At 47.7% G+C, this 27945-nt stretch overlaps 1 protein-coding gene across 1 annotated transcript in view; it reads right to left on the minus strand.

Annotated features, from left to right (window-relative positions):
* LOC100762369 (blood group Rh(D) polypeptide) overlaps positions 1 to 25963 on the minus strand; it is a 38688-nt gene extending 12725 nt beyond the window's left edge. Inside the window, exons 1-5 of the mRNA XM_027399661.2 lie at positions 25819 to 25963; positions 17488 to 17674; positions 13460 to 13610; positions 4435 to 4597; positions 1957 to 2123 (exon numbers count right to left, since the gene is read on the minus strand). Of these exons, the coding sequence (XP_027255462.1) occupies positions 1957 to 2123; positions 4435 to 4597; positions 13460 to 13610; positions 17488 to 17674; positions 25819 to 25963 (813 nt within the window). The remainder of the gene's footprint in view (positions 1 to 1956; positions 2124 to 4434; positions 4598 to 13459; positions 13611 to 17487; positions 17675 to 25818) is intronic.
* Positions 25964 to 27945: the final 1982 nt, after the last annotated feature.

Here is a 27945-nt window from a genome sequence, read left to right on the forward strand (position 1 = left end):
CTCATCCTTCTCCACAAAATGTCCCGTTGTTTCAGAACCAGCACTCACTCACATAAGTACTGTTCAAATACTACTTGTCTTTTCTTCCTTTTCTTTTCTTTTAAGCAGAGTCTTATATAACCAAGGATGGCCTCAAACTGGATATATAGGCCAGGCAGTGGTGGCGCAGGCCTTTAATCTCAGCAAAGGCAGTGGGATCTCTGTGAGTTCGAGGTCAAGCTGGTCTACAGAGCAAGTTCCAGGACAGCTAGGGCTATTTCATAGAAAAAAAATCTCTCCGGGCGATGGTGGCACATGCCTTTATCCCAGCACTTGGGAGGCAGGGGCAGGCAGATCTCTGTGAGTTCGAGGCCAGCCTGGTCTCCAGAGCAAGTGCCAGGATAGGCTCCAAAAGCTACACAGAGAGGGCTGGAGAGATGGCTCAGAGGTTAAGAGCACTGACTGCTCTTCCAGAGGTCCCGAGTTCAATTCCCAGCAACCACATGGTGGCTCACAAACATCCGTTATGAGACCTGGTGCCCTCTTCTGGTGTGCAGATATGCATGGAAGCAGAATGTTGTATACATAATAAATAAATAAAATCTTAAAAAAAAAAAAAAGCTACACAGAGAAACCCTGTGTCCTGGGATCATAGCCAAGCACTAACTACCATGCTCAGTGCTGGGGTTTGAATTCAGGGCCTCAGACATGCTAGGCAAGCACTCAACCAACTGAGCTCTGTCCCCAGCCCCTGAATTCTCTCTCTCTAAAAAGATGTATTTATTTTACGTGTATGAGTGTTTTATCTGCCTGCCTGCATGTATGTGTTCCACATGTGTGCCTGGTGCCCAAGGAGTCAGAAGAAGGTGTTGAATTCCCTGGAATTGCAATTCTGGATGGTTCTGAGCCGACACGTGGGTGCTTGGACCTGAACCTGGATCCTCTGCAAGAACAAATGTTCTTAAGGGCTGGGCCATCTCTGCGGCCTTCTTGCATTGTCTCTTAATTCCCACTGGGCAGAAGCAGCTATCAAGACCCAAAGTACTGATATGGCTTGAAATAACTAGTGGGACTTTAAAAAAACAAAGCAGAAAACTTCTGATTGTGTTCATGGCATTCTTGAAACTTCTTTCTTTTTTTTTTGTTTTTGTTTTTTGTTTTTCTTTTGAGATGGGTTTTTTCTGTGTAGCCCTGATTGTCCTGGAACTCGATTTGTAGATCAGGCTGGCCTCAAACTCACAGAAATCTGCCTGCCTCTGTCTCCTAAAAGCTGGGTTTAGAGGCATGAGCCACCACTGCAAATTTCTGGCAAAATTTCGCTGGGCATTGGTGGTACATGCCTTTAATCCCAGCACTCGGGAGGCAGAGACAGGTGGATCTCTGTGAGTTCAAGGCCAGCCCAGTCTACAGATCGAATTCTAGGACAGGCTCCAAAGCTGCAGAGAAGCCTTGTCTTGAAAAAAAGAAAAAAGAAAAAAATTTCTGGAAAAATTTCTTGAAGGAAGAAGAAAGACTGGCTAATTTTATTCCAGTTTGTTCTGCTGACTCATGCTCATGGTTTGTTGGCTTCAACAACTAGTGGAAACAGGGTCTAGAGTTGGGTCCGTGTGATAGTAACATTGATTTAAACACACACGTGACCATGCAGATACACACACACACACACACACCAGCCCCCAGACAGCCTGTCCAGTCGCCAGTATCCTGATGTATCCTACATGGCAGACAAGGTAGGGCCCATCACAGGAGCGCCCCCACCCCCATCCTAGCTTGGCCCTGTGGGAGAGCTGTAAACATGTGTGTTAGTCACAGACACACATGTTACATCCAGAGCCTGGCCCTGTGGGAGAGCTGTCAACATGTGTGTTAGCACAGACACACATGTTACATCTAGAGCCTGGCCCTGTGGGAGAGCTGTAAACATGTGTGTTAGGTACAGACACACACATGCTGCCCAAGAGGTAGCCTCCTGCTCACCATGTTGATCTTTCCCTGGGGGTGACTCAGGGATGACATGGAGGTGGCTGTCACCGTGCTGACTGCAAGGGCATAGTAGGTGTTGAGCACAGCCTTCTTCTTGTCATTTGGCTCTTTCACCAGAGCTGAGTTGAAACTTGGCCAGAATATCCACAAGAGGAGGGTTCCTAGAGGGCAGAGAAAGCTGTTAGCCAGGATCACACTCCTTTTCTGAAATCTGTCTTCCAGGACAGCAGAGGAACAGCCTGAAGCTAGCAAGTGAGCCTGTTCACCTTCACAAATGGAGTTCTGTCCCACCTGATCCCACAGCTGTTTAGTCCCAAATAAACACACAGAGGCTATATTAATTATAAACTGGCCAATGGCTCAGGCTTCTTATTTATTAACCCCCCCCCCTTTTTTTTTTTTGAGACAGGGTTTCTCTTGGCTTTGGAGGCTGTCCTGGCACTAGTTCTTGTAGACCAGGCTGGTCTGGAACTCACAGAGATCCACCTGCTTCTGCCTCCCGAGTGCTGGGATTAAAGGCTATTAGCCCATTTCTATTAATCTATCTACACTTTGTCTTGGCTTACCAGTGATGCCCCGCCCTCTCCTCCCTCCCTCCCTCCCTCCCTCCCTCCCTCCCTCCCTCCCTCCCTCCTCTCTCTCCTCTCTCTCTCTCTCTCTCTCTCTCTCTCTCTCTCTCTCTCTCGTGACTCCGCATTTCTCTTCCCAGCATTCTCCTAGTCTGGTAGCCCCACCTATACCTCCTGCCTGGCTACTGACCAATCAGCATTTATTCACCAACCAGTAGGAGAAACATATATTCGCAGCATACAGAAGGACATCCCATCAGTTACCTCTCCCCTCTGAAGTCTCAGGTTGGTGGGAGACAGACACACATTTTCTGACAAGGAATGTAAGGCCCAGAGTGTTGAGATCTACAAATGCCAGACCTCACTCCACTCTTCAGCTTTCAAACCCTTCCTTTTAAAATGCAAGGCAGAGGCTAGAGAGATGGCTTAGTGGTTAAGAGCACTGGCTGCTCTTGCAGAGGATCTGGGTTTTCTTCCCAGCACCCATGGTGGCTCACAACCATCTGTAACCCCAGTTCTAGGGGATCCAAAAAGCATACACATAGTTCACATACATGCACGCAGGTGCAACAGTCATACATAAATCTAAAAAAAAAGAAATTTTTTTTGAGACTCTGTGTAGTCCTGGCTGTCCTGGAACTCATTCTGTAGACCAGGTTGACTTCAAACTCACAGAGATCTTCCTGCCTCTGTCTCCTGAATGCTGGGGTTAAAGGTATGTGCCACCAATGCCTGGACTATTCTCTATATTTGTTAAAAGTATAATATTTAAAAAAAATTTCGTATGAGTGTTTTACCTGCATGCATGTGTGTGTGTGTGTACACTTGCAAGCCCGATGCCTGCAGAGACCAGAAGAGGGCATAGGATCATCAGAACCAGTGTTAAAGGAGGGTGTGAGCCGCCATATGGGTGCCCGGTTCCCTGCAAGAACAGTCAGTGCTCTAACCACTGAACCACCTCTCCAGCTCCTCCCTTTGTTTCCTTATCTTAATTCTTGCTTTTACTCACAGTGTTTACTTGCCCGTAAGCTTCCTTTCTGTTAGGAACAAAAATATTGAATAAACTCATTTGAAGTCTACTGTAGGGGCTGGAGAGATGGCTCAGTGGTTAAGAGCACTGACTTCTTCCAGAGGACCTGGGTTCAATTCCTAACAACCATGTGGCAGCTCACAATTGTCTGTAACTCCAGTTTCAAGGGACCCATCACCCATGGCAAAACACCAACATGAATGAATGAATGAATGAATGAATAAATAAATAAATAAATAAATAAATAAAAAAGTCTAAGGGAATGAGTTTCAACCTTCCTGCCTCTGCTTTCCAAGGGCTGTGGTCCAGGAGAGACCCCCAAGTCTCCACCGAATATTACTGAAGAGAGGTCCCTAAAAGGAAAGGCTTAATCCAAAACTACATAAACTCAAGGACATTCTATATGAACTCTATGATGTTTATATAAAATACATGTTTTATAGTTGATATAGAATATATAATGTATATATAATGGTTCATATATGTAACATGACAAAGTTTCTATGTAGTAACTATGTGTTATAATATAAACTATATATAAAGCTACATAAACTCAACAACAGTTGAGCCCTAGAAACAAAGGGCTTTGTTGGGCAATGATTGTGCTCACCTCTAATCCCAGCACTCAGGAGGCAGAGGCAGGCAGATCTCTGTGAGTTCGAGGCCAGCCTGGTCTACAGAGCAAGTTCCTGGACAGCCTCCAAAGCCACAGAGAACTTGAAAAACAAAACCAAACCAAACAAACAAAAAAACCAAAGGGCCTTTATGGAAGGGACCAGTATACTCAGGGTCAGAAGCCAAGGAGAGATTTCTCAGCAGGACTTGTTCTCAACTCTGTTCAGACGGGAGACTACCCCACCCATTTGTCCTTACCCAGCATGGCAAACAGACTGGAGCTTGTGGCCATCTGAACCTTCTCTGTCTGGGCTTCCTCACCCGGTCCCCTGGGCAAAGACCTAGAGAGGCACCAGGCTACAAGCAGCCCAAAATAAGCCCCAAACACATGCCCATACATGGTGATGATATGGTCTTCCACCTGCAACTGAACACAGAGGCTTGGTGAGTTTCCCAGGCCTGTGTAAAGAGGCCAGCCTTGCTGCACTTCCTGCGGGAGGCATGACTTGAACTCTGACCTGGTGTTCAGAGCTTACCCAGGCCAGCCAGCTGCCCTCCCCTTGGTGAAGCCCACGCGCAGCTAGACCTGGAGTGGCAGAGTGATAATGGTTGACACCGCCTGTCTTATAACCCACTACTGCCAGGTTCGTGCTAATCATGCCTCATGCATAGTGAATTGAATAAGCCTAGGCCTCATTCTTAATGGATTTAGAGTCAAGGCTGTCTTCATGGTCTCCCAAAAACACCCAGAATTGATCGGCTCTTTACCCACTCCCCACTGATGCTCCCTTGGCCAAAGCCACCTTCACAGACACCCCAGATTCCGCACTAACCCCCAGCTGGACTTCCTGTTCCCAAGTGTTCCCACCCTTGCCCCTATTGATTGTTCTCCAAACAGCTGCAGACCCTGCTGCTGCCCAGCTCAGAATCCTCTGTTGGCTTCCGTCTCGCTCAGAGTGACTGTCCTTTCCATGGCCCTGTGTGGTCTGCTCTTTCTCCTGCCTCACCCCTCCTCCCTCCACAGCCTCGCTCACTCCACCCACTCAGCCCTCCCTCACTTCGGGTAATTCAACAGCTTGCAATGCTGTTTCCCTGGGCAGAGGGGAATGGGCAGAGAAGAAGTGGCCAGCGCTAGGTGGGGAGTAGGGAACACGTCAGTCTGCTTCCTGTTATCACCAAGGGACAAGACGTGTAAAAGGTGTGCTCAAGAGACACAGAGGCCCCTGCACAGGTGCAATCTACCACACACCCTGCTAGGGCTGGCCTCTGCTGCCAGACACCCTCCAGGGCTGGCATCACAATTTGCCTGGTGATATATTCCTACCTCTCTGGTATCTGACCCACCCTCTCATATCTCCGCACCACCCTCCTTTGTTTTGTTTCTCACTATAGAATTTGCCACCAGCTAACGTGACTCATCTTTTACACACTTCATGTTTTTTATTGGTAACTGTGTCTTCCGCAGCAGGGTTCCCTGAAGTTGCATTTCCCATGGTCACGAGAGCGCCTGGTACATAATAGGTACTTGGTGGATGGATGGATGATGCTAAAGCATCCTCACCCATGCATAAACCTACACTGCTTGTTCCTAAGGACCAGAAAAAGGACATGCCTGTACTGCAACAGGATGCTGTGAGTTCAGGGCCAACCTGGGCTACAGGACGAAGACCCTCCTGTCTCAGATACACCTAAAATTGCAATTCATATAGAGTTCATTCATCTGAGTGCTTGCTTAGCCTGCACAAAGCCCCTGGGTTCAATCCCCAATATCATCTAAACTGGGGCACATGTCTTTAATCCCCACACTCAGGAGGCAGAGGCAGGTGGATCACTGTGAATTCAAGGCCGGGATGATCTACATAATGAGTTCCAGGACAGCAAGATCTACACAGTGAAATGCTGCCCCCAAAACTAAATAGGTAAATAAATAAATAAATAAATAAATAAGACAACAAACAAGAACATTGGTGCTGGAGAGACTGTCCAGCAGCTAACAACATTTGTTCTTTCAGAGTGAGACACTATGAAAAACAAAAACAAAAAATTAAAACGAAAACAATAGGCGGCTGCTCTTCCTGAGGTCCTGAGTTCAATTCCCAGCAACCACATGGTGGCTCACAACCATCTACAATGAGATCTGGTGCCCTCTTCTGGCCTGCAAGCATACATGCAGGCAGAACACAAAAATAAATGAATGAATGAATAAATAAATAAATAAATAAAAAGTAAACAAAAAGAGAAGGTTACAGACATCACTCAAGAATAAATCAGGTGGCTGGGTGGTGGTGCATGACTTGTGGATCTCTGTGAGTTCAAGGCAGGATGGTCTACAAAATGAAATTGTGTCTCCAAAAAAAAAAGTATTATTCTTCTTAATTTATGCATATGTGTGTGTATCTGTGTTTGTGTATGAGCACCCTCAGAGGTCAGAAGAGGGTATCAGATCCCCTAGAACTGGAGTTTCAGGTAGTTGTGAGCTGACGTGTAGATGCTGGGAATTGAACCTGGGTCCTCTGGAAGAGCAGCCAGGGTTCTCAACCACTGAGCCATCTCTCCAGTCCCCCAACAGCCTACATTTTATGTGGGATCCAGGGATTAAACTCAGGTCATCAGGCTTGGGTTTTTTTCCAACAATTATGTTTATTCACTGAACTATCTCCCTAGCCCGGTGTTTTTCATTTGCTGTGTTTTTGAGACAAGGTCCTTGTAGCTCAGGTTAACCTCAAACTTATTATATAGCCACAGATGACCTTGAACTTCTGGTTCTTTTGTCTTTACCTTCCTGTTGTAGAATATTCCTTTACACTGTGTTATGTCATGTGTGATTGGTCTAATAAGGGAAAAACCAAACTAAGGACAGGGAAGAACGGTGGATTTGGATGACTCACAAGCCAGATGCAGAGGGAGCAGGAGATGAACCTGACATGGTAATAAAGGTACTGTCATATGGCAGAGGGTAGATAAGAAATATGGGTTGATTTCAAATGTAAAAGCTAGCCGGGCGTTGGTGGCACATGCCTTTAATCCCAGCACTCGGGAGGCAGAGGCAGGCGGATCTCTGTGAGTTCGAGACCAGCCTGGTCTACAAGAGCTAGTTCCAGGACAGGCTCCAAAGCCACAGAGAAACCCTGTCTCAAAAAACCAAAAAATAAATAAATAAATAAATAAAATGTAAGAGCTAGTTAGTAGCAAGCCTGACCTATTAGCCGAGAATTTATAATTAATATTAAGCCTCTGAGTAGGTTATCTGGGAAGCTGCTGCTAGGACTGAAAAATTTCTGTGTATACCTTCTCAGTTCTGGGATTAGAGATGTGTACCACATCTGGCCTTACCCTGTCTTGATGACTTCATTTTACTGTGAGGACTATGCTTTGTGAGTGGCAGCTGGCTGGACCCGAGGCTACCCTAACACATGCTCTGTCCCTCCTCTCTTGAACTGAAACTGAGGGAGAAGAGTGTTGCTAGTACAGGACCAGGGACCTAGCAACAAAGGAAAGAGTGGGACAGACGGACCCCATTCTTCAGTAAAGTGAAAGCTACTGTTCTGGGAGGAATTTGCCCAAATGATGCTGGGACTCTGGGGCCTCAGAGGGTTCTCCTGTCCCTTTCCAGTCACTTTTGGAGTCTAGCTGGACTTTCTGGACTTGGAGATTCTGCTGAAGTCCCATAATTCTACCTAATAAACCATCAGTGACTCAGCTGGACCCAAGCTGCCTGGACACGACTCTGAAGGGCGCCCCTTCCTTCTATAGCTTTGGCTCCCTGTTGTGCTCTCGGCTCTGCAGACGTCCTGTCTGTCTTTGCTCTTGGCCCCTGGCTTCTCCCCTGGCAGTACCCCCAACACTCTCCTTCTGCACGTGTTCTAGAGAGGCCGCACATGGCCTAAGCACTGTGCAGACCCCGCAGGGCCGTGGAAGAAGAGCTGTCTTCTCACGGCTCCTCTGCAGCCTGCCCTTCTCGTTTGTGAGACATCACACCTCACCATCCTACCCACCCTCACCCTGAGGCTCACCTGACTTGTGTCCCCCTGAGGACATCCAAGCAAGTTTCCTCCCTCTAGATGCTGCCTTTGTGGGTGGGCCCCACCACAGAGCTGGCAGACCATCTGTCTCCCTGCCCCCGCCTTGACCCCCTACTTCCCCTCACCGTGAAAGTTCTAAACAAATCCTTCCCCTCTCTGCTTCCAGCTCATCTTCTGTGTTATCGGGTTTCCCGATTATTCTAGCTGATACGCCAGCATCAGCCACTTTTTGTTTTTACTTTGAATAGCATTTTTTTCATTCATTTTACATAGCATCACCCATCTTAAGTGAAGTTTCCCTTGCCCTCATTCTGTACCCCAATATCTGCTCCATTTCTCTGCTCCTCCTCACCCTACCCATCATACCCTCCTCTCTATAGACAAGGTTTTTGTATGAACTTTTTCTGAGGAGACATAAACAGTGAACAAATGTCTTCCACCTCAAAGAAACCACCAATATCCATCTTCTCTCTCTCTCTCCCCCTCTCTCTCTCCCTCCCTCCCTCCCTCCTCTCCCCTCCTGGCTAGTCTTTTGTCAACTTGACACAAACTAGAGTCATCTGACAGGAGGAAGCCTCAGTTGAGAAAATGCCCCCACCAGATTGGGCTGTGCATTTTCTTGATTAATGGCTGAGACAGCATCCTTCATTAGTGAGCAGGCTTCTCGCGTCATAAGCTTCCTATTAATTCTTCTAAATATATTACTTCTGATTACTTAGACTCAACTGTGCCACGAACATGGATGGTCAAAGTGCATACATATTTTGTGGGGATTTAAAATGTGCATTTCCAATGTTAGCTCCCTTAAAGGAGAGTCATTCAGAACTAATTTTTTATTATATATATATATATATATATATATATATATATCTTAAAAGATTTATTTATTATGTAGACAGTGTTCTTTCTGCCTGTCTGTATGCCTGCAGGCCAGAAGAGGGCACCAGATCTCATTACAGATGGCTGTGAGCCACCATGTGGTTCCTGGGAATTGAACTCAGGACCTCTGGAAGAGCAGCCAGTTGCTCTTAACCTCTGAGCCATCTCTCCAGCCCCCTTGATATATAATTTTTATGTTACTGTATCTTTTTAATAATATGCTACTACCTAGACAAATGCATGCTAATTCAATGAATATAGAATTGTGGATTTGAGCAACAAATAACAATAATGTCACTCCAGTCTGTTTTGATGTAGGAAATCTCAATGCCCTGGGTAGTCAATAAAAGTTTAAAGGTATTCTCCCACATCTGACAGAGGACTGATCTCCAAAATATACAAAGAACTCAAGAAGGGAGTCTCCAAAACACCAAACAATCCACTTAAAAAGTGGGGTACAGGAAATCTGGCATTGGTGTCGCACACCTTTAATCCCAGCACTCGGGAGGCAGAGGCAGGCAGATCTCTGTGAGTTCGAGGCCAGCCTGGTCTCCAGAACCAGTGTCAGGATAGGCTCCAAAGCTACACAGAGAAACCCTGTCTTGAAAAACAAAACAAAACAAAAAAAAAACAAAACAAAAAAAAAAAGAAAAGAAAAAGAAAAAAGTGGGGTATAGAACTAAATAGACAATTCACAATAGAAGAATCTAATATGGCTGAAAGACACATAAGAAAGTGTTCAACATCCTTAGCCATAGGGAAATGTAAATCAAAACAACTCTGAGATACCATCTTACTCCTGTCAGAATGGCCAAAATCATAAACACCAATGACAGTTTATGCTGGAGAGGATGTGGAGAAAGGGGAACACTTCTCCACTGCTGGTGGGAGTGCCAACTTGTACAGCCACTTTGGAAATCAGTATGGTGACTACTCAAGAAAATGGGAATCAGTCTATCACAAGATCCAGCAATTCCACTCTTAGGCATATACCCAAAAGAAGCACATTCATTCAACAAGGACATCTGTTCAACGATGTTCATAAGAGCACTACTTGTAATATGCAGAAACTGGAAGCAGCTAAGCTGCCCCTCAACTGAAGAATGGATAGAGAAAATGTGGTACATTTACACAATGGAGTACTACTCAGTGGGAAAAAAAAACAATGGAATCTTGAAATTTGCAGGAAAATGGATGGAACTATAAGAAACCATTCTGAGCCAGGTAACCCAATCAAAAAAAGACAAACATGATATGTACTCATTCATATGTGGAATTTAGACAGAGTAAAGGATTACCAGCCCACAATCCACACTTTGAGAGAAGCTAGGAAACAAGGAGGACCCTAAGAGAGACATACATGGTCCCCTGGAGAAGGGGAAAGGGACAAGATCCCCTGAGCAAATTGAGAGCACAGGAAGAGGGGGAGAGGGAGCTAGGAGAATGAGAAGGGGAGAAGAGGAGGGATGCAGAGGTCATGAGGGAGCAGAAAGGTTGAGTCAGGGGAAGAATAGATGATAACAAGAATGGAGATACCGTAATAGAGGGAGACATTTTAGGTTTACAGAGAAATCAGGCACAAGGGAAATGTCTGGAGATCTACAAAGATGACACCAGCTAACAATCTAAGCAACAGAGGAGAGGCTACCTTAAATGCCCTCCCCTGATAATGAGATTGATGACTGACTTATATGCTACCCAATAGCCCTCATCCAGCAGCTGGTGGAAGTAGAAGCAGACACCTAAAACTTATCACTGAACTGAACTGGAACCCAGATGCAGAGAAGGACGAGTGAAGAGCAAAGGGGTCCAGACCAGGCTGGTGAAACCCACAGAAACAACTGACCTGAACATCGGGGATCTCTTGCTCCCCAGACTGATAGCTGAGAAACCAGCATGGGACTGATCCAGACCCCAGGAACATGGATTTCATTGAGGAAACCTCGGAAATCTACAGGACCTCCTGCAGTAGTTCAGTACTTATCCCTACCCTAGATGTGGACTTTGGGAGCCCATTCCACATAGAGGAATACAGGGTTGGGCCTAGGCCCTATCCCAAAGGATATGATAGACTCTGATGATACCCTATGGAAGGCCTCACCATCCAGGGGGAGCAGAAAGGGTATGTGATAGGTAGGGTTTTAGTTGGGGGGGGTGGTAGGGGAGTACAGGAGAGAGAAGGGAACTGGGATTGTAAAACAATCTTGTTTCTAATTCAAATAAAAAAATTTGAAAAAAAAGTTTAAAGGTAGTCAATAGAATTCTGTAGCATTCGCTACCCCCCTTTGCTATATTTTGTATCTTTGAATTATTGGCAAGAATCGTGGTGTGCTATTTTTGGTTCCTAGATTCCAAATTTCAGATGCATGTATACAGCGTGGAGTAACTAGAGAAACCAAGACAGTTTAAAGGGACCATGGAGGAGGGGCGGTGCCAAGATGTGAACAGGGAGGTAGAGGTGAGGTGAATTGATGCGGGAGGGCCCAGCTCACTGGGAGTGGTGGCACATGTGGGCAGGTGTCTCTAGGTTATATAAGACAGCAAGATGAACAAGCCAATAAGTATCAATCCTCATGGTCTTGGCCTCAGTTCCTGCCTTGAGTTCCTGTGCTGACTTCCCTTCCTGATGGACTGAGTGTAAACCGCAAACTGGAATAAACCCACAGAGCCATCTCTGCAGCCCACCACACTTCTCTCATCTTGAAGATCTGCATTATATCAGTATATTAATATACTTACTCCCCAGACCTCTGAGGCAGTAACATCACCCTCCTGGGACGGCTGAAGAGCCTGAGGCTCCAAGAAGTTATAGTGATCAGCTCGGCTAGGGGAAGAGCTGGGGTGCACACCCAAGTCTGACATGAAGTCCGAGCTTTTCTCCTGATACAGTTGGAGACTCTGGTGACCATGTGACCCTGCTACTGTGAAGCTATATGGTTTGGAGTAGTTCCTTCCCCTCTCTAGGCATTGGCTTTTTCATGCTCTGAGGTGAGAAAGCCAGCCATATCAGGATCATGGCAGTCAGAGTTAGGGCAGAGGAACCAGGAGAGACATCATTAGAGCTGGCTTCAAACCCAGACTTTCAATCTTCTCTGAGAAAGTTATGCTACACCATACTGAACACAATGGCTGCTTTAAAAGAAGTCACTAGGACTGGGCAGTGGTAGCTCCCGGGGATAAAGGCAGGTAAGTGGATTTCTGGGAGTTCAAGGCTAGCCTGGTCTATAGAGCAAGTTCCAGGACAGCCAGGCTGTTATACAAAGAAACCCTGTCTCAAAAAACAAACAAACAAATAAAAAAAATAAAATAAGACATCCAACATGAACTCACTGACCACTGCCTTGGTGACTCTGTGCTCTGACTAGTCTTGGTTGTTGACTTGACTACATCTAGAATTAACTAAAACCTAAGAGGCTAGGTCCTTTGTGATTATTTTTCCGAGACAGAGTTTCTCTGTATAGCTTTGGAGCCTGTTCTGGAATTCACTCTGTAGATCAGGCTGGCCTCAAACTCATGGAGATCTACCTGCTTCAGCCTCTCAAGTGTTGGGATTAAAGGCTTGTGCCATTACTGCTCAGGGAGCAATTTTTCTTTTTCTTTTTAAGATTTTATTTATTTATTATGTATACAACATTCTGCTTCCATGTATATCTGCACGCCAGAAGAGCGCACCAGATCTCATCACAGATGGTTGTGAGCCAGCATGTGGTTGCTGGAAATTGAACTCAGGATCTCTGGAAGAGCAGTCAGTGCTCTTAACCTCTGAGCCATCTCTCCAGCCTCTGAGAGCAATTTTTCTTGATGGAATCATTTGAATCAGGAAGACCCACTGTAAGTCCCACTTAAGGTGGGAAATCCATCTTATGTCAGGCAGACTGTATAAAGGACCTGGAAGGAGGAAGCACTTGCTCTTTGCCTGTTTGTGCTCACTCTCACTGGCAAGTCCATCTCTTCACTGTCATTGCAGCCTATATCTTTAGGATTCCAGTGTATACTGAAGACCAGCTGAAATCCAGCCTCACAGACTGAAAAACTACTAGATTCTTGGGCTTCCTATCCAGAGACACTCATTGCTGGAATAGTCAGACTACAGCCTGTAAGCTACTCTAATGAATTATATATATTTATTCAGTTCTGTTTCTCTAGAGAACCCTGGCTAATTGACTAATACACTCTGGGAATTCATCTTATGTATGTATACCATAATAATCTTGTGACACTCAAGGCCTTCACTTGCTGTTTTTATCATCAGTGGCGTCTAATCACTTTCAGCTCCACTTGGGGGCCTATCTTTATTTTTAAAACTCCAAAACTTCATCAAGGAGGGCCAGTGTCCTACTTCCCTACCTTCTCCAAAGTCCCCTCACAGCCCTGGGACTCACATGGAAGTACTTCTTTTTAACAAACTTGGTGACTCCAAAGGCCGATGCCTCCATCAGCACCATCACAGCCAGCTGCACCAAGTTGGCCTTCCCAAGGACAGCAACTGCTGAGATGAGCACAGGCACTGTGCTCATGGTACCTTTCTGGATGCTGGGGGGAGGGATGATGGAGGGAGAGGAGGGAGGGAGAGAGAGAGAGAGAGAGAGAGAGCAGTGAGGAAGAGTACCTCTCATTCATCAGGTGTTGTCCCCCCTCCCCGCCACCTCCCCGCCCCTCTCCCCGCACTCCCCACCCCCACACTCACACAGGAGGGCTGCTGCAACAGAACGGGGACCTCCTACCCTGTCCCTCACCCGGATGACACCTGTGGTCTGAGTTCTCTTTGCTCACACCCATGGTACAGGGAGGCTCAGAGGCTCAGAGCCTCTACTACAAATGTCACTGTGATTCAAAGTGGCCGCTTCTCCCCCAGGGATGTGACTGTCTGAATTCTACCCCAAACCCCACACTTTTCTGCTGTCGCCACTCTCAGATGCACCACAGGGGGCGGTCTGCACCTGCCAGCCTGCCACGGTCCTAATTTCTCTTCTCCACGTGGAGCCTGGGTTTGGCAGTTTGAAAGTAGAATAAACCTGGTTTCCCATCCCAGCTCTACCACCCAAGCAACTACTTAATCCCATAAAGCCTGGTCTACAAGAGCGAGCTCTAGGACAGCCTCCAAAACCACAGAGAAACCCTGTCTCGAAAAAACAAAACAAAACAAAAGAAACAAAAAGAATGACCATATTTGTTTCCCTGCGCTGGGGTAGGGGTTAGAAGGAAATCTAAGTGTATCTATCTAAGGCAAAGACCTAAGGACATTCATGAATGGAGGCTGGCATCGTGAAGACTTTTGAACCCTTCCTCCTCTGGACAAATGTGCAGGCTCAGTGTGGAGATTTGGGTAGAGAAAACCCCTTTTTTGATTTTGTTTTTGTTTTTTGTTTTTGGAGACAGGGTTTAAAGGCTTGTGCCACCACTGCCCAGTTAATAAATACATTTTTAAAAAAGTACACCCATGGAACCTGGTGTGTGACTCAGTTGACACAAAGCCCTTCGTCTGATCCCCAGTACCACATAAATCAGGTGTGATAGTGCACACCTGTTATCTCGGCACTCAGAAGGTGGAGGCAGGAGGATCAGAAGTCCAAGGCCAACCTCAGCTACAGAGTGATTTTGGGACCTGTCCATGTTATATGAGCCTAAGAAGCAAAAAAAAAAAAAAAAAAAAAAAAAAAAAATCACCAATGGTTGGGTTGGGGCTGGGGCTCAGGCGCAGAGCGCTTGCTTAGCATTTTCTAGTTCCTGGTTTGATTCCCAACACCAGGTTTGTGGTGTTATTCTTTTGTTTAAAAAGAAGAAAAGAGAAATATTGTTGAGACAGAACCTTTCATGTGGGGTGGTCGACATCACTCACTGAAAGACCCTTTTGTTTTCATTTTTATCCCAGTGAGCATTTACCAAGTTCTTATTGTGCGAGCAATTCCACAGGCCTCTGCCTACAAGGACTCATTTGGAACCCATTTGGTACCAAGCCAAGTAGCCCATGTTTGAGTCAGGCCACTGGGAGAGGGAGTGGTCTCTGTCCTTAATTCAGGGAGCAGGGCAGGCAAAGCCCACTAGTCCAGCCCGGCCTGACAGGCAGCTGGGTGCCACTGTTCAACCCTGAAAAGCAGGTGCCTCAGCTGGGAGGATCCAAATGGCTTTTGGTAGGATGGCAGCTGGGTAGCAGGGAGGGACAACAGGTCCCTGTGGACATCACAGGGAGCAGTCCTGAAATGGCTCTGTTCCAGTTTGTTTGTGTGCCAAAGGCTAACATCTATGTGACCTTAAACCAAGGTAGCAGAAGCCTCCTCAGCCCATGGCTGCCACTGTGAGAACCCCCAGGGTGTTGTTTGACACAACCTGGGGGGTATGAAATCCCCCACAGGCAGGAGCTCAAAGCCTTTAGAAAAGTTATTTTTAAAGATGGGTTGTTTCCTAGCCCAGGCTGGCCTCAGACTCACTGTGTAGCTGAGGGTGACCTTGAACTCTGATCTTCCTGCTTCCTGCCTCTTCCAAAGCACTGGGATTACAGAGTGAGCCATAATGTCCAGTTTTTTTGCAATGTTGGGAATAGAACCCAGGGCTTTATTATGCACGTTAGGCAAGCACACTACTAACTCAACTGCATTTCCTCAGCCCTCTAAAACATTTGAAAAGGAATGGACCATATCACATGACTGCTCTCGAGTGTATGGGGAGGCTGGAAGGAAGTTAAAATCCTGTGACCTGAGGGGCATGACCCCAGCCACGTGTCTTACCCTCTGTGAGGCTTTATTTCCTTACCTGTATATGAGCTTGGACCTTGATCCAGCCAACAAAATTTTCTCAAGGAAAATGCCACCCAGTTCATTCTATCAAGTATTTAATGTCCCTTTAAAGTAGTGTAAAGTCCCACAAGAACTGTCTGTCTGCCATCTATCTGTGATGGCTAGTTTAGAATCACTTTTTAAGAGGGAACACTTATTGAGGAATTGTCTCCATCAGATTGGCCTGTGGGCATTTTCTTAATTGCTAGTTGACGTGGGAAGACCCAGCTCAGTGTGGGAGGCCCTGCTGGTACTAACCCAGACAAAAAGGGACACAGCAGGAGGAAGCTCATTTGCTTTTGCCCGCCCAGCCTTCCCTCCTGCCACAGAAGAGATCCACCCTGCTTCTGCTGATTCCTTTGCTGATAGAAGAACCAGCATTTCCAGACTTCCACTGTGGACCAACCGCTCTCCAGGACTGAGCAAGGACCGGGTTGTCCTCCACTGGTGTGTGACAACCATTGGACACCAGTGTGTGACACCAGTTGGGAGTACACCAACTGGTGGGGCACCCTGTCTCAAGGATCAAGTAGCTACCATCCTCTCTGCCTCTCAGTGTGGGGCAAGTTATTGTTATTGTTGTTTTAAAGACCGGGTTTTTCTGTGTAGCCCTGGCTTTCCTGGAACTCACTCTGGAGACCAGACTGGCCTCAAACCCAGACATCATCTGCCTCTGCCTCCCCTAGTGCTGGGATTAAAGGTGTGTGACACTGCGTCCCGGGTCTATTAGTATTATTTTAATGTAAGCTAATTCAATAAATGCTTTTATGAATATACATATGTGTGTGCATATGTATAGTATACACATAATCATCCTATTGGTTCTGTTCCTCTAGAGAACCTGACTAATCTGTATCTATCTGTCAGTCATCTCATCTTTACTCCTCAACTGTCACTTATCAATCTGATTTTCCCTTATATAAACGTCATCCCAGTTAACACAGAGAATGTGTACAGGCTAGCTCTGCCAGTTTGTACCATCTCATTTAAATACGTCTACATGGATCGCTGTTGATTTAAAGAAAATAAAAGAATGATCATTTCCTGTCTACCAAGCATCTCAGACTGAGTTGTCCTCCTTTCCTCCTCCTGTTCTCTCTCCTCCCTCTCCTCATCTTCCTGGTTCCCCTTCCTCTCTCTCCTCTCCCCCTCTGCCTCTTCCTCCTCCTCTTTTTGCTTTCTCCTTGCAGGCTGGGCATGGAACCCAGGGCTGTTGCACATGCTAGGCAACTGAATCACCACGAAGCCACATGGTCAGTCCACCCTTGTTATCCTTTAAGATACTGCCTCTCTGGGCAACAGTGCTGTTTTCTCTTTTGTTTTGCGTCTACTCTTTTTCTTAATTTTTCTACTAGCTTGTGTTCATTGTATGACTTTATATAATCAGACTCATTAATAGCAAAACAGGAAGGATCAGGGGAGGGCTATAGCTCCAGATGCCTGGGGTACCACAGAGTTGGAACGCCCAGTAGGATCCAATTAAATTAGATTTTTGTATAAACAATGAAAATCTTCTAGAAAAAGTGTGTCCCGAGTATTTTTTGATGTCAGAGCTAGAACAAGAGATGCCCTGATCTTCTAGAACCTTCTCTCTCTGCATTCTAAGCACCCAAAACAACCCAGCTGCTTTCAGTTACCTCAACAGATTGATGGCCACATCCTCTTTGAAGAGCTGGTTCTGGAAATGGTCCAGCAAGATTGACCCCTGCACCCCGAGGGCCAACATGAAGAGGTTGAAGGCTACACTGCTCCAGCTGTGTCTCCGAAAAGATGAGGAAAGGAAGCCGAAGCCCAAGGCTGCCATGAGGGTCAAATCCTGGATGACTGTGAAAAGGGACAGAGGAGTGGGTGAAGACCAAGGGAGAATGTGTGAGAATTGGGCAGAACGGCCACTGGAAGGGACATGTGGGAGCATTTACAGGAACTATGGAGTTATGACTACTGAGCACACAGGGCTGAGGTAGGTAGATGAGGAAAAGCTGATAAAGTGCTCCAGGCAGATGGAAAGCACAGGAAATGGGCACACTTATGAGGGATAAACACTCTGATGTGGACAAGTGCGGTATCAGGGTGCCTGCTTGGCCCATCACTGGCCTTCAGTGAAGGGATTTGCTCTGGGACTGTGGGCAGATTTCCACACTGGTTATACACACAGCCTCAGCAGCTCAGCAGTCCAGGTGAGACAGAAAAAGAGAAGACAGGTGTAGCCCCAGAGTTCCTGTGGCACAAGCCAACTCATCTTCCTAAGAAGCAGGTGGTGCAGGTGAGATGGGTCAGTGAAAAAAGTTACTAGTCAGCCTGGCAGTGGTGGTGCACACCTTTAATCCCAGCACTAGGGAGGCAGAGGCAGGTGGATCTCTGTGAGTTTGAAGCCAGCCTGGTCTACAGAGCAAGTTCCAGGACAGGCTCCAAAGCTACACAGAGAAACCCTGTCTTGAAAAAAACAAACAAACAAAAAAACCCAAGTGTATTGCAGAGGATTTGGAGAGACTGGTCACATTCTAGCTGTGTGATTTGATCTGGAACTCAGCCTCTCTGAGCTTTAGAGGAACCCATGCTGAAGGGACCAGCTTCCCTTTTGGCAGCCATAATGGCAGAACACGTGCTTCTATGACCTTGTCCTAGACACTAGAAAGTCAGATGCCTGCCTCATGACAAAAACCAATCAGAAGTTAGCTGGTGGCGCTATGCTTTATGACCCTGGGTGTGCTTTGCGGACAAGCGCTCAGCAATGATGTAGAGAGCATAGCAACCACCCTGGGAGGGCCTATGGGCCATAACAACCAGTTGACCAATCAACACAGGGCAAGCCCTCCAAGCCTGGGGGCACACCAATCGTGAGCCTGTGTGTACCCCTAGACACTCCCCTTACACTGTCCTATAAGATCTCTTGGGAGGCCCTAGGAGCCATCTTTTGCTAGCCATCCACCATGGCGGGTGGGTGAAAGACCCGAGCTAACATGGGGTTAGCTCGTTGAATTACAATAAAGCCTCGTGCAGTTTGCAACAAGCTCTCGAATCCGCCTGGTGATTGGGGTGACCGAGAACGTGGTCTGGGACCCCGGATACTTGAGTTTTCGGGGGTCTAACAATGCGAACAGTCAGTGATGCTCATATTGACCGGCAACCTGATTGGATTGAGAGATGCCCAGGAGAACAGCCAAATGTCTCTACACAACTAACAATGTCTTGGCTCTGGGCTGCTCCTTGATGCTCCTCTCAGCTTCCATGAGGTGAGCATCCCTGCTCCAGTGTGTCTTCCCCCTTGATGTTCTGTCTTGCCATATCCCGGAAACAAAGGAAGCCAGCTGCCCACAAACTCAAAGGTGATCTTTTCCCCTTTAAACTGTTCCTTTCAGGTAATAGCCACAGCAATGAAGAAGTCCAACCTAAGTGGATAGCTTTACGTCAACTGTTTCCTGTCCTCCTTATACCTGCCCTGCTGGCCCATGTTCATAAATGTGGAACCCACCACAAGGAGGAGCTAAGCGACCTCCTCCTGCGGAGTGGAGAGTGGGGTCTCACCACAGACCATTGGTTGGAGGCTTCCCCAGCTTCCACACCTCCCTCTTCTGGTTCCCATCCGTGTAATGAGACAGTTCCACCTCTGCATCAGAGTCCTAAGATGAAAATGGGACGATGCGGGCTGGAGAGACGGCTCAGCGAATAAGAGCACTGGCTACACTTCTAGAGGTCCTGAGTTCAATTCCCAGCAACCACATGGTGGCTCACAACCATCCGTTATGAGATCCGGTGCCCTCTTCTGTCCTGCAGGCATACATGCACACAGAACACTGTATACATAATAAATAAATCTCAAAAAAAAAAAGGAGAAAAAAGAAAATGGGATGTGCCAGGAAAGGCTGCTCTACCAGCAGACACCGACCGTTTCCCACATGGGTGATGCCTGCACAGGTTTCCCCCACCTTGACAGTTGTGTGGGGGAATGCCAGGAAGGAGGGAGACAGCTTGAGCACAAAAAGCCATCAGATAGTGCCCGCTTGTCCCTCTGCTTATAATTCCGTGGATATTGCCACAAGCCTCTATGGTGAGCTGGCTCAGAATTCCAAAGCCCCTGGATGGCAGTATATGTTTGCCTTCACCTCTGACCTCATGCACAGTCTTTAAAATGCCACCCAGGACAGTCACAAAGATCAGAGAGGCCCTCCCTAATGGCCACACCCAAGCTTCTTCCTAAAGAATGCTCTCTGCACAGCTGTCTTGTCCCTAGAGCAGTGGGTCAGGCCTTTCTGTCTTCAGGGAGGGAGGCCAGATACCCCTCTTGCTAGTAGGGCTGTTCCCCCACAGTTCCAAAGGGAGTCAGAGCCTGGCTGTGGTTCTCAGCAGGCTCTACAGAGACCTTCCGATTCATGGCATCAGATATCTCCATATTGGGCCCCTAGTGTCTTTGAACTTGACATTGGCATCAGCTGTCCAGTCCCCAGTCTCCAATCACACTAAGGGCAGCAATGAAGGAGGCAAGCCCCTCAGAATCCAGGCTGCTGGGTCCCAAAGAAACCCCAGGACAAAAGGCTCACTGAGGTACCTATTAACGTAACAAAGCAGAGGCTGGCTCAGTACCTTCTGCTCCTCTTTGCTCTTCTTAGCCCTCCCCCTTCCCTAAACCTCTCCAGCCCAGGGGTTTCCTTTCCCTTCCTCCAGCTTCTCTCTCCTATATAACCCTGACATTTTGTGTTTTCTTGGGTCTCTTGCTCTCATCTTCTTTTGCCCTCTTGGCTCGCTCCATCCCCTTGCCCCCCTCTCTCTTCTCTTCCTCTCTCACTCTCCCCATCTCTCTCTCTCTCTTCTCATGGTCTGGTTCAGTTTGGACCCTTGCTGATGCCTCTGGCTGTACTCTCCCTCATATCTACAATAAAAACCTTCTCCTTCTATACCTTGGGTTGGTCATGTCCTCATTGTCAATCACAGACCATCTGCTATGGAATCACCACACCTGATGGCCGTTACTGGATAGCCTCAGTATAAATGGTGTGCTGGCCATTCCAGTCTTCTGTGCGGATGAACATGATCACAGGCAGAGCCCTGTGACATGACAAATGGCTCAATTGCACTTTTGGCCGTTTCTTTCCCAAATCCTAGCCAGTAGAAGTCCAAAGAATGGAATTTCCGGTGAGACATATTTTCCCACCTTTTGTGCACAGTGAGAGATTTCCAAACGAGGGGATTCCGGCCAATGTGATGGGAAGGGCACTATTGAAGCTGTTTCTGTCCAGGGCCTGGCATGTGGAGAGAGCTATTTACCAATCAATCACCACAGGAGGAAATCATTTGCCTCAGGTCTCAGTCCTGGCTCTGCATACAAGGTGGACACTCTCACTACCACAAAGTTTCCTTGGCGTCAGAGACCAAAGAAACTGACTTCCATTGGAGAAGACCTCCCTTCCCCCACTCTCTGGCATAGGCCTTCAATGGGTGGTGACACCCCTGGGATGCAGGAGGGGGCCAAGGATCAAGGACGGTCTTAGGATCTGGTGCCTGGAGTGTTAGCATTCAGGAGGCTGCAGCATCTCCCCTGAAGTGTGAGGAAAGCTGGGGTGGTGGGGTTCCTTCTCCCCTGTCCATCTTTGTGGTGAGGTGAGGTGTGATTGACAATGAGGCTATGGGGTGAGGTGAGGAACATGGCATCCATGGCCCATCCCTCTTGGGATGGTTCATATTCCTCAGGAGCCAAGAAGGAAATATGTGTATGAAGGTACATACGGTGTACATTTGGGAATGAGAACTGTGGCCAACTGAAAACCACACTCCTCCTGGAAATACTACAATTCAGCCTTTCATTGCACACTGCTCTTAAACACAACCTGTCTGCTACTTTGCAGCAATGCTGTATGCACAGGAGGCAGAGTCCCTGCGGGTTGGGAGGGGACTACCTGAGTGAGCTTTCTCAGGGCCACACAGCACACCTGTAGTGAGCTCAGCTCTGAACTGGTACAGAACATCCTTCTGCCAAGGAGGCAGTCTCTAGCTCTGGTTTTCATCTCATCATGCTGATGGGTCTCAGGCAAGTCTTTTGCTCTTTCTGAGCCTCAGTTTCCCTCCCCGGAAACCATAAGCTTGGGCTTGATACTGTGCCCTTACAGCCCTGGGGTGTCTGAAGATGAGGTTGGGGATGGGAAGAGGGTAGAGTTGAGCCTGAAGGTTAGAAAATGAAGGGATGCAGTGGGGCGAGGCGTTTCCTGGCCAGCTGCCACCAATTCCAGGTATAGGGCTCCTGGCCTTCCGCCTGAGGCCTCACAACGTCCCTGAGGAAGGAACTGGGGTTTCAGGCTGGAAGAGACTCAGCGTAGTAGTTTCCAGTTTCGCTGTTTCAGGAACCTGTGCAGTCCAGCTCGTTAGCATAACATCTGGCCTTCCCGACCCCCACCCTGCCTGCCCTTCTTCTCATTTCCTCTCCAGCCTCATGAGGCTCCAGGCTCAGACTCTCTCTTCTCAGGGCTGACTCCCACCCCTTTCCACCCCCACCCCAGAACTGAGTCCCACTCAGAAGCTCAGAGCACCTCCATGGGCGTCAGTCTTGGCCTCTCAGAGCAACTCTGCTCTGGGGCTGATAAACTACTTGACTGCAAGATGTTTGGCATGATAAGGAGCTGGGAGCACTGGGTGGCAGGAGGAGTTTCACCGCCTGAGGCGGGCCTTCTGGGATGTAAGAAAGTCGACTGACCGACCTACGGACCTACCGACCTACCGTGGAGCCCAGAAGTGAGGCAAGGGGGGCAATCCCCAGCATCCTCAGGACCAGACCCACTTCCCAGCCTCAGCCTGTGAGAATCACTATTTGTCTTTCCTATTTGACAATGGAGGAAGAGAGGCACAGAGGCTGCTGTGAGCAGCACAGGTCACACAGCTGGTATCTGAACTCCACACCCTCTTGCCTTGTCCTACTCGAGTGTGACCTCTGAGTTTGCACATCAGGGCTAAGGCCTGGTTCTCTCTGTGTGCCTCAGCTTCCTAATCTGTAAAATGGGTAGTGGCACCTGCTCCCTGGCTCCTGCAAGGTTTGGTGCTGTGAGGAGAGCACCCATACCTGCCATACATGACAGGTATTAATTACTTTGCATGGCAATTCCCTCTTTGTGCCTGTGCATTTGGATAACTGCAGGTCAGCCCCTGAATTCTTCTACACAGACCTTTTCTCCTTTCCCCTTCCGGTCCTGCCCACCCACTCTTGCCCCTCCTAATAGCGTGAGGGAACAAGACTCAGGGGAGGAACTCTACAGCCGTGGAGGCCGTAGCAGTCTGTGCCATCTCCTTGTTCAGATTCTCTGCTCCCTCCTATCCCACCATCACCCCAGCAGCTGGAGAAGAGAAATGGAGATTCCCTGAGATGGAGGGTGTGGAGTACTCACTCACCACTGGGAAACCCCTCTTCTTTTCCCATAGCCCCTTTCCCTGCCCCTGAGGAGAGTGCTGGGGGACGGGGCTGATAAGTAGTTTACAAAGCAAAAGGCCCAAGAGATAGTTCCCCAGTTTGGCATCCCTAGGAAGGGCTGTCTGTGGTAAACTGTTCCAGTAATGGCCCTAGTGAAGCATGCCTCTGAATGTCGGCTGCTTCTACATGAGTTTGATCTTGTCTCTAGAGAATGGGGTATCAGTAGACATTTCACCAGCACCTCCACTCTGCTCTCACTCGATGCTGGAATGCCTCTGCTGCAATGTGATGTCTGGGCTGACCTGATGCTCCCAACTAGCACTATCTGCCTGCCATGGGGAAATGAGGCCAGGAGGAGCCATCTTGCCCTGTCTAAAAGGTAATAGAAAGTAATACACACAGCTTTTTATCCAGTCACATGTCTGTAGCACACACACACACACTCACATACACACACACACACAGACACACACACACACACACACACACACACACAGACACACACACGCATGCACGCACACGCCTTTCACCATCTCCTAAATGGGTCTTGAACCTGACTCCTTGCTTCTACTCTCTCTCATCTCCTGCCTGTTTGGCTCCATTATAGGTCATCCAGACATGGTCATCAGAGCACAAAGCCTTGGAAGGTGCCAAGACAGTCCTTAGAGGTTCCTGGAAGAAAACATTAGCACTTCTAGGTTTATTTTTTATCTAAAACATAAGAAATTGAAGCTGATTAGTAATAAAAGCTGATGGTGTTTATCTACCTATTCGAGACAGGGTTTCTCTGTGTAACAACTCTAGTTGTCCTGAAACTAACTCTCTAGACCTGGCTGGCCTTGAACTCACAGAGATCTGCCTGCCTCTGGTGCTTTCAGTCCTTTTTATTTACTCATTTAAAGGTGTGTGTGTGTGTGTGTGTGTGTGTGTGTGTGTGTGTGTGTGTGTGTGAATGTATGCTATCTGGGGGTTACCAAGGAAGCCAGAAGAGGGCATTGGATGCCCTAGAGCTGCAGTTACAAATACGCCATATGCATGGTGGGAACAACTTGGGTCCTTTGGCTTTTAACCACTCCGTCACCTCTCCAGCCCTATTTTTTTTTTTTAATTTTTAAAATTTCTTTTTTATTACAAAACTTCTAAGGATTACGTCTGTTATTTATTTACTTGGGACATATAGCAGTTAGAGGTCAGTTTGCAGGCATCAGTTTGCCTGAGTGGCTCCCATACCTACTAATTAGGGGACAAGGGCCATGCAATTAGAACCAGTCAACATGTCTGACTGTCAGTCTGATGTACCAATGCCTGCTAGGCACCCCTGGCCCAATGATCGTGAGAAATGGAAGACATAGCAGCCTGCCTCAATGGGTTGCTGTGGGGGCCAATGAGAAGCTGTATGAAAAATGCCTGGTATACAGTAAGTGCTCAGTGAAAACCAGCTGCATGCTCCATGTGTCCAGACCCCATGCTGGATGCAAATGTGACTTAGTGGAGAAACAAGAATGAACAGGGTTAAAACAAACACTGGGATGGATTTGTTTTTGTCTGAGACAGGGTTTCTCTGTGTAGCCCTGGCTGTCCTGGCACTCGCTCTGTAGACCAGGCTGGCTTGGACTCACAGACATCCACCTGCCTCCGCCTCCTGCTGGGATTAAAAGCCAGCACCACCTGGCTAACACTGGGTTGGACTTAAAAGAGACGAATGAGAAGGAATTAGAACTGTACCAGGAGGAGCCTTTGCAAGCATGCTCTGCTTCACATCACGGAAGCCCAAGGTCCCACTCTGCAAGGCTTGGGCTACTGCTCTGTCTCTGGGGCACCCTTTGAGAGGCGCATCTGTTTACCATGAGCAGCCGGGGAGAAGCTTCAGACCAGCAGGGATGTTTTGTACAGAAGCAAACACAGACCACTGTGAACAAGCCATTTGTTTGTGGTTGCTCTCATCACAGCGACACATCAAATAACCATCCTTCTCCTCCAGCCATTCTTTCTGGCTCTGGATTCCCACCCCAAGCAGGCTTTCCCACCCTGGAGAGGAGGCAGGGAAGAGGGAAAATGGAGAGGTGGGTCCAGGGCTCTTTCCTATAGAGGATCAGTGTTTCCAACACCCCTTATTGGGGGCTCACAACTGTTGTAACTCCAGTTCCCAAGGGATTCAGTGCCTCTGGCCCCATGAGCATCTACGTACATATCCACACACAGACACACACCCCTAACTAAAAATAATACACATACGTTTTTAAAAGAGATGAGTAAGGGAGACACCCCCACCCCATAACACAACACATCGAGACAGTCATTGCTACCAAAAGAGAGAAGGGGAGCAGGAAAAGTGGAATACTGTAAAGACTATTTGCATAGGAAATTCAGGACAACAGACAAGTCCCCTGCTCTGAGCCCCAGGTGAGGCTCATGGAAGAAGGGACAAAGCCTGGGCCACTCCTAAAGCCCAGACCATACTGTCAGCTGGCCTCAGTGCAATCAATGTAAGGGCTGGAACCCCTTTTTGGGAATGCTGTAAAAAGAAACACCTGTGCCCTTGGTGAGCCACAGACCTCCCCTACCCCTGGCCTCTCACCTTGATAAGTCACCGTGAACTTCTGTTGCATTTGGGGAGTGTCATAGGAGATGAAAAACCAGAAGAGAAGGATGAAAGCCACCTGTAGTATGAAGGCACACAGGGGCAGGCAGCATCGGAGGGACCGTGGGTACTTAGAGGCCATCTTGTTCCTGTTGCTGTTCCCAGGTTCTGCCAGCACCAGGCCTCACTGGAGTCCCCCACACCCACTTGAAGGAGTGATAGGAGAGACATCCGCCAAAGGCCCTACTTATCTCAGGATGCAAACAAAGCTGGCTGGGCTGGCCTAGAGAACAGAGGGACTTCATGGGAGGAAGAGGCAACACATTTACTCAACGTGGTCGTTCATTCAGACAGTCCTGGTTGGATTCCTCTTGGGAGCTCCTACTGTGCTCAGTTTTTTTGTTTTTTATTTATCTATTTATTTTAATGACCTCTTTATTTTCATTTTGTGTGCACTGGTGTTTTGCTTGTATGTATGTCTGTGTGAAGGTGCCGGGGCCTCTGCAACTGGAGCTACAGACAGTTGTGAGCTGCATGTGGGTGCTGAGAATTGAACCCGGGTTTAATTGAACCTCTTGAGGAGGCTGTACTCTGAGATGAGCTCTAAGAGAAGAGAATTGGACCTCTGGAAGAGCAGCCACTGCTCTTAACCGCCGAGCCATCTCTCCAGCCCCTGATTTTATATATTTGGTCTTTTCTGATACAGGGTATATCTCTGGAGCCCTGCCTTGGAAATCGCTGTGTAGACTAGACTGGTCTTGGATTTGTAGGAGTCCTCCTACTTCTGCTTCCTGAGAACTAGGATTACAGACAAGCACCATCACCACGGCTTCGTGTGTAGTCTGAAGGAGAGCATTCTATTCCATTGCCATCCACCCATTCTTTTTTTTTTTTTAAGATTTTATTAATTTTTTATGTATACAACATTCTGCTTCCATGTATATCTGCACACCAGAAGAGGGCACCGGATCTCATAATGGATGGTTGTGAGCCACCATGTGGTTGCTGGGAATTGAACTCAGGACCTCTGGAAGAGCAGTCAGTGCTCTTAACCTCTGAGCCATCTCTCCAGCCCCCATCCACCCATTCTTTATATTTGTTTCTTTGGTCTACCCTGTAAGAGAGGCAGGGCCTGCCTGGGGCTAGAGCTGATACTGGGGTTCTATGGTAGAGCATGAAGCAGGCCCAGAGTTCAGGTCCCAGCAACTGTTTTTTTTTTTTTTCTTGGTTTTTCGAGACAGGGTTTCTCTGTGTAGCTTTGGAGGCTGTTCTGGCACTTGCTCTGGAGACCAGGCTGACAGAGATCTACCTGCCTCTGCCTCCCGAGTGCTGGGATTAAAGGCGTGCGCCACCAACGTGCGGCCCCAGCAACTGTTTTGACAAAAGGGAAAGGAAGGCGTCTTAGTTTCTTTTACCATTGCTGTAGTAAAGTCCTCTGCCAAAAGCAAGTTAGAGGAGAGAGGGACTTTGACTGTGGCATCCTGTTCTAGGGGCCAGACATTTCCTAGGAATGTGGAAACAAGCAGGAGCCCCAAGTCTTCACATGCAGTCCTGTACCTTTTGTAAAATCGAGGTTCTGTGAGAACATGTGACACTTTTCCCAGACCACAGCATGGCTGGTGTTCTTGCTTGAATGAGAAATGTCCTCAAAAGACTCATGACTTAGCTGTTTGCTGATGGGCCTTTTGGGAAATGACTGAATCATGGGGGCTGGGACTTCGTGATGGTCACTCTTGGTTGTCAACTGGATGGTATTTAGAATCCCTATGGAAACAAGCCTCTGGTGTGTCTGAGGGAGCTTGCAGACTAGGCTAATAGAGCAATGATAAATGTGTACCTCACCATTCTATGGGCTGGGATCCTGGACAGAATGCAAACTGAGATGAACATGGGCATTTATATTCCTCTTCAGGGTTTATTTCTCTTATGTGTATGAGTGTTTTGCCTACATGTATGTTTATGTACCTGATGCCCAAAAAGGTCAGAAGAGGGCACTGGATCCCCTGGAACTGGAACTGGATGGTTGTAACCCACTATGTAAGTGCTGGTAACTGAGCCCTAAGTCAGGAAGAGCATAGAGCCCAGCCCCTCCGTTTCTTTTTTCTTTCTTTCTTTCTTTCTTTT

This window comes from Cricetulus griseus, chromosome 2 (assembly GCF_003668045.3).
Source record: "Cricetulus griseus strain 17A/GY chromosome 2, alternate assembly CriGri-PICRH-1.0, whole genome shotgun sequence".
Taxonomy (NCBI): domain Eukaryota; kingdom Metazoa; phylum Chordata; class Mammalia; order Rodentia; family Cricetidae; genus Cricetulus; species Cricetulus griseus.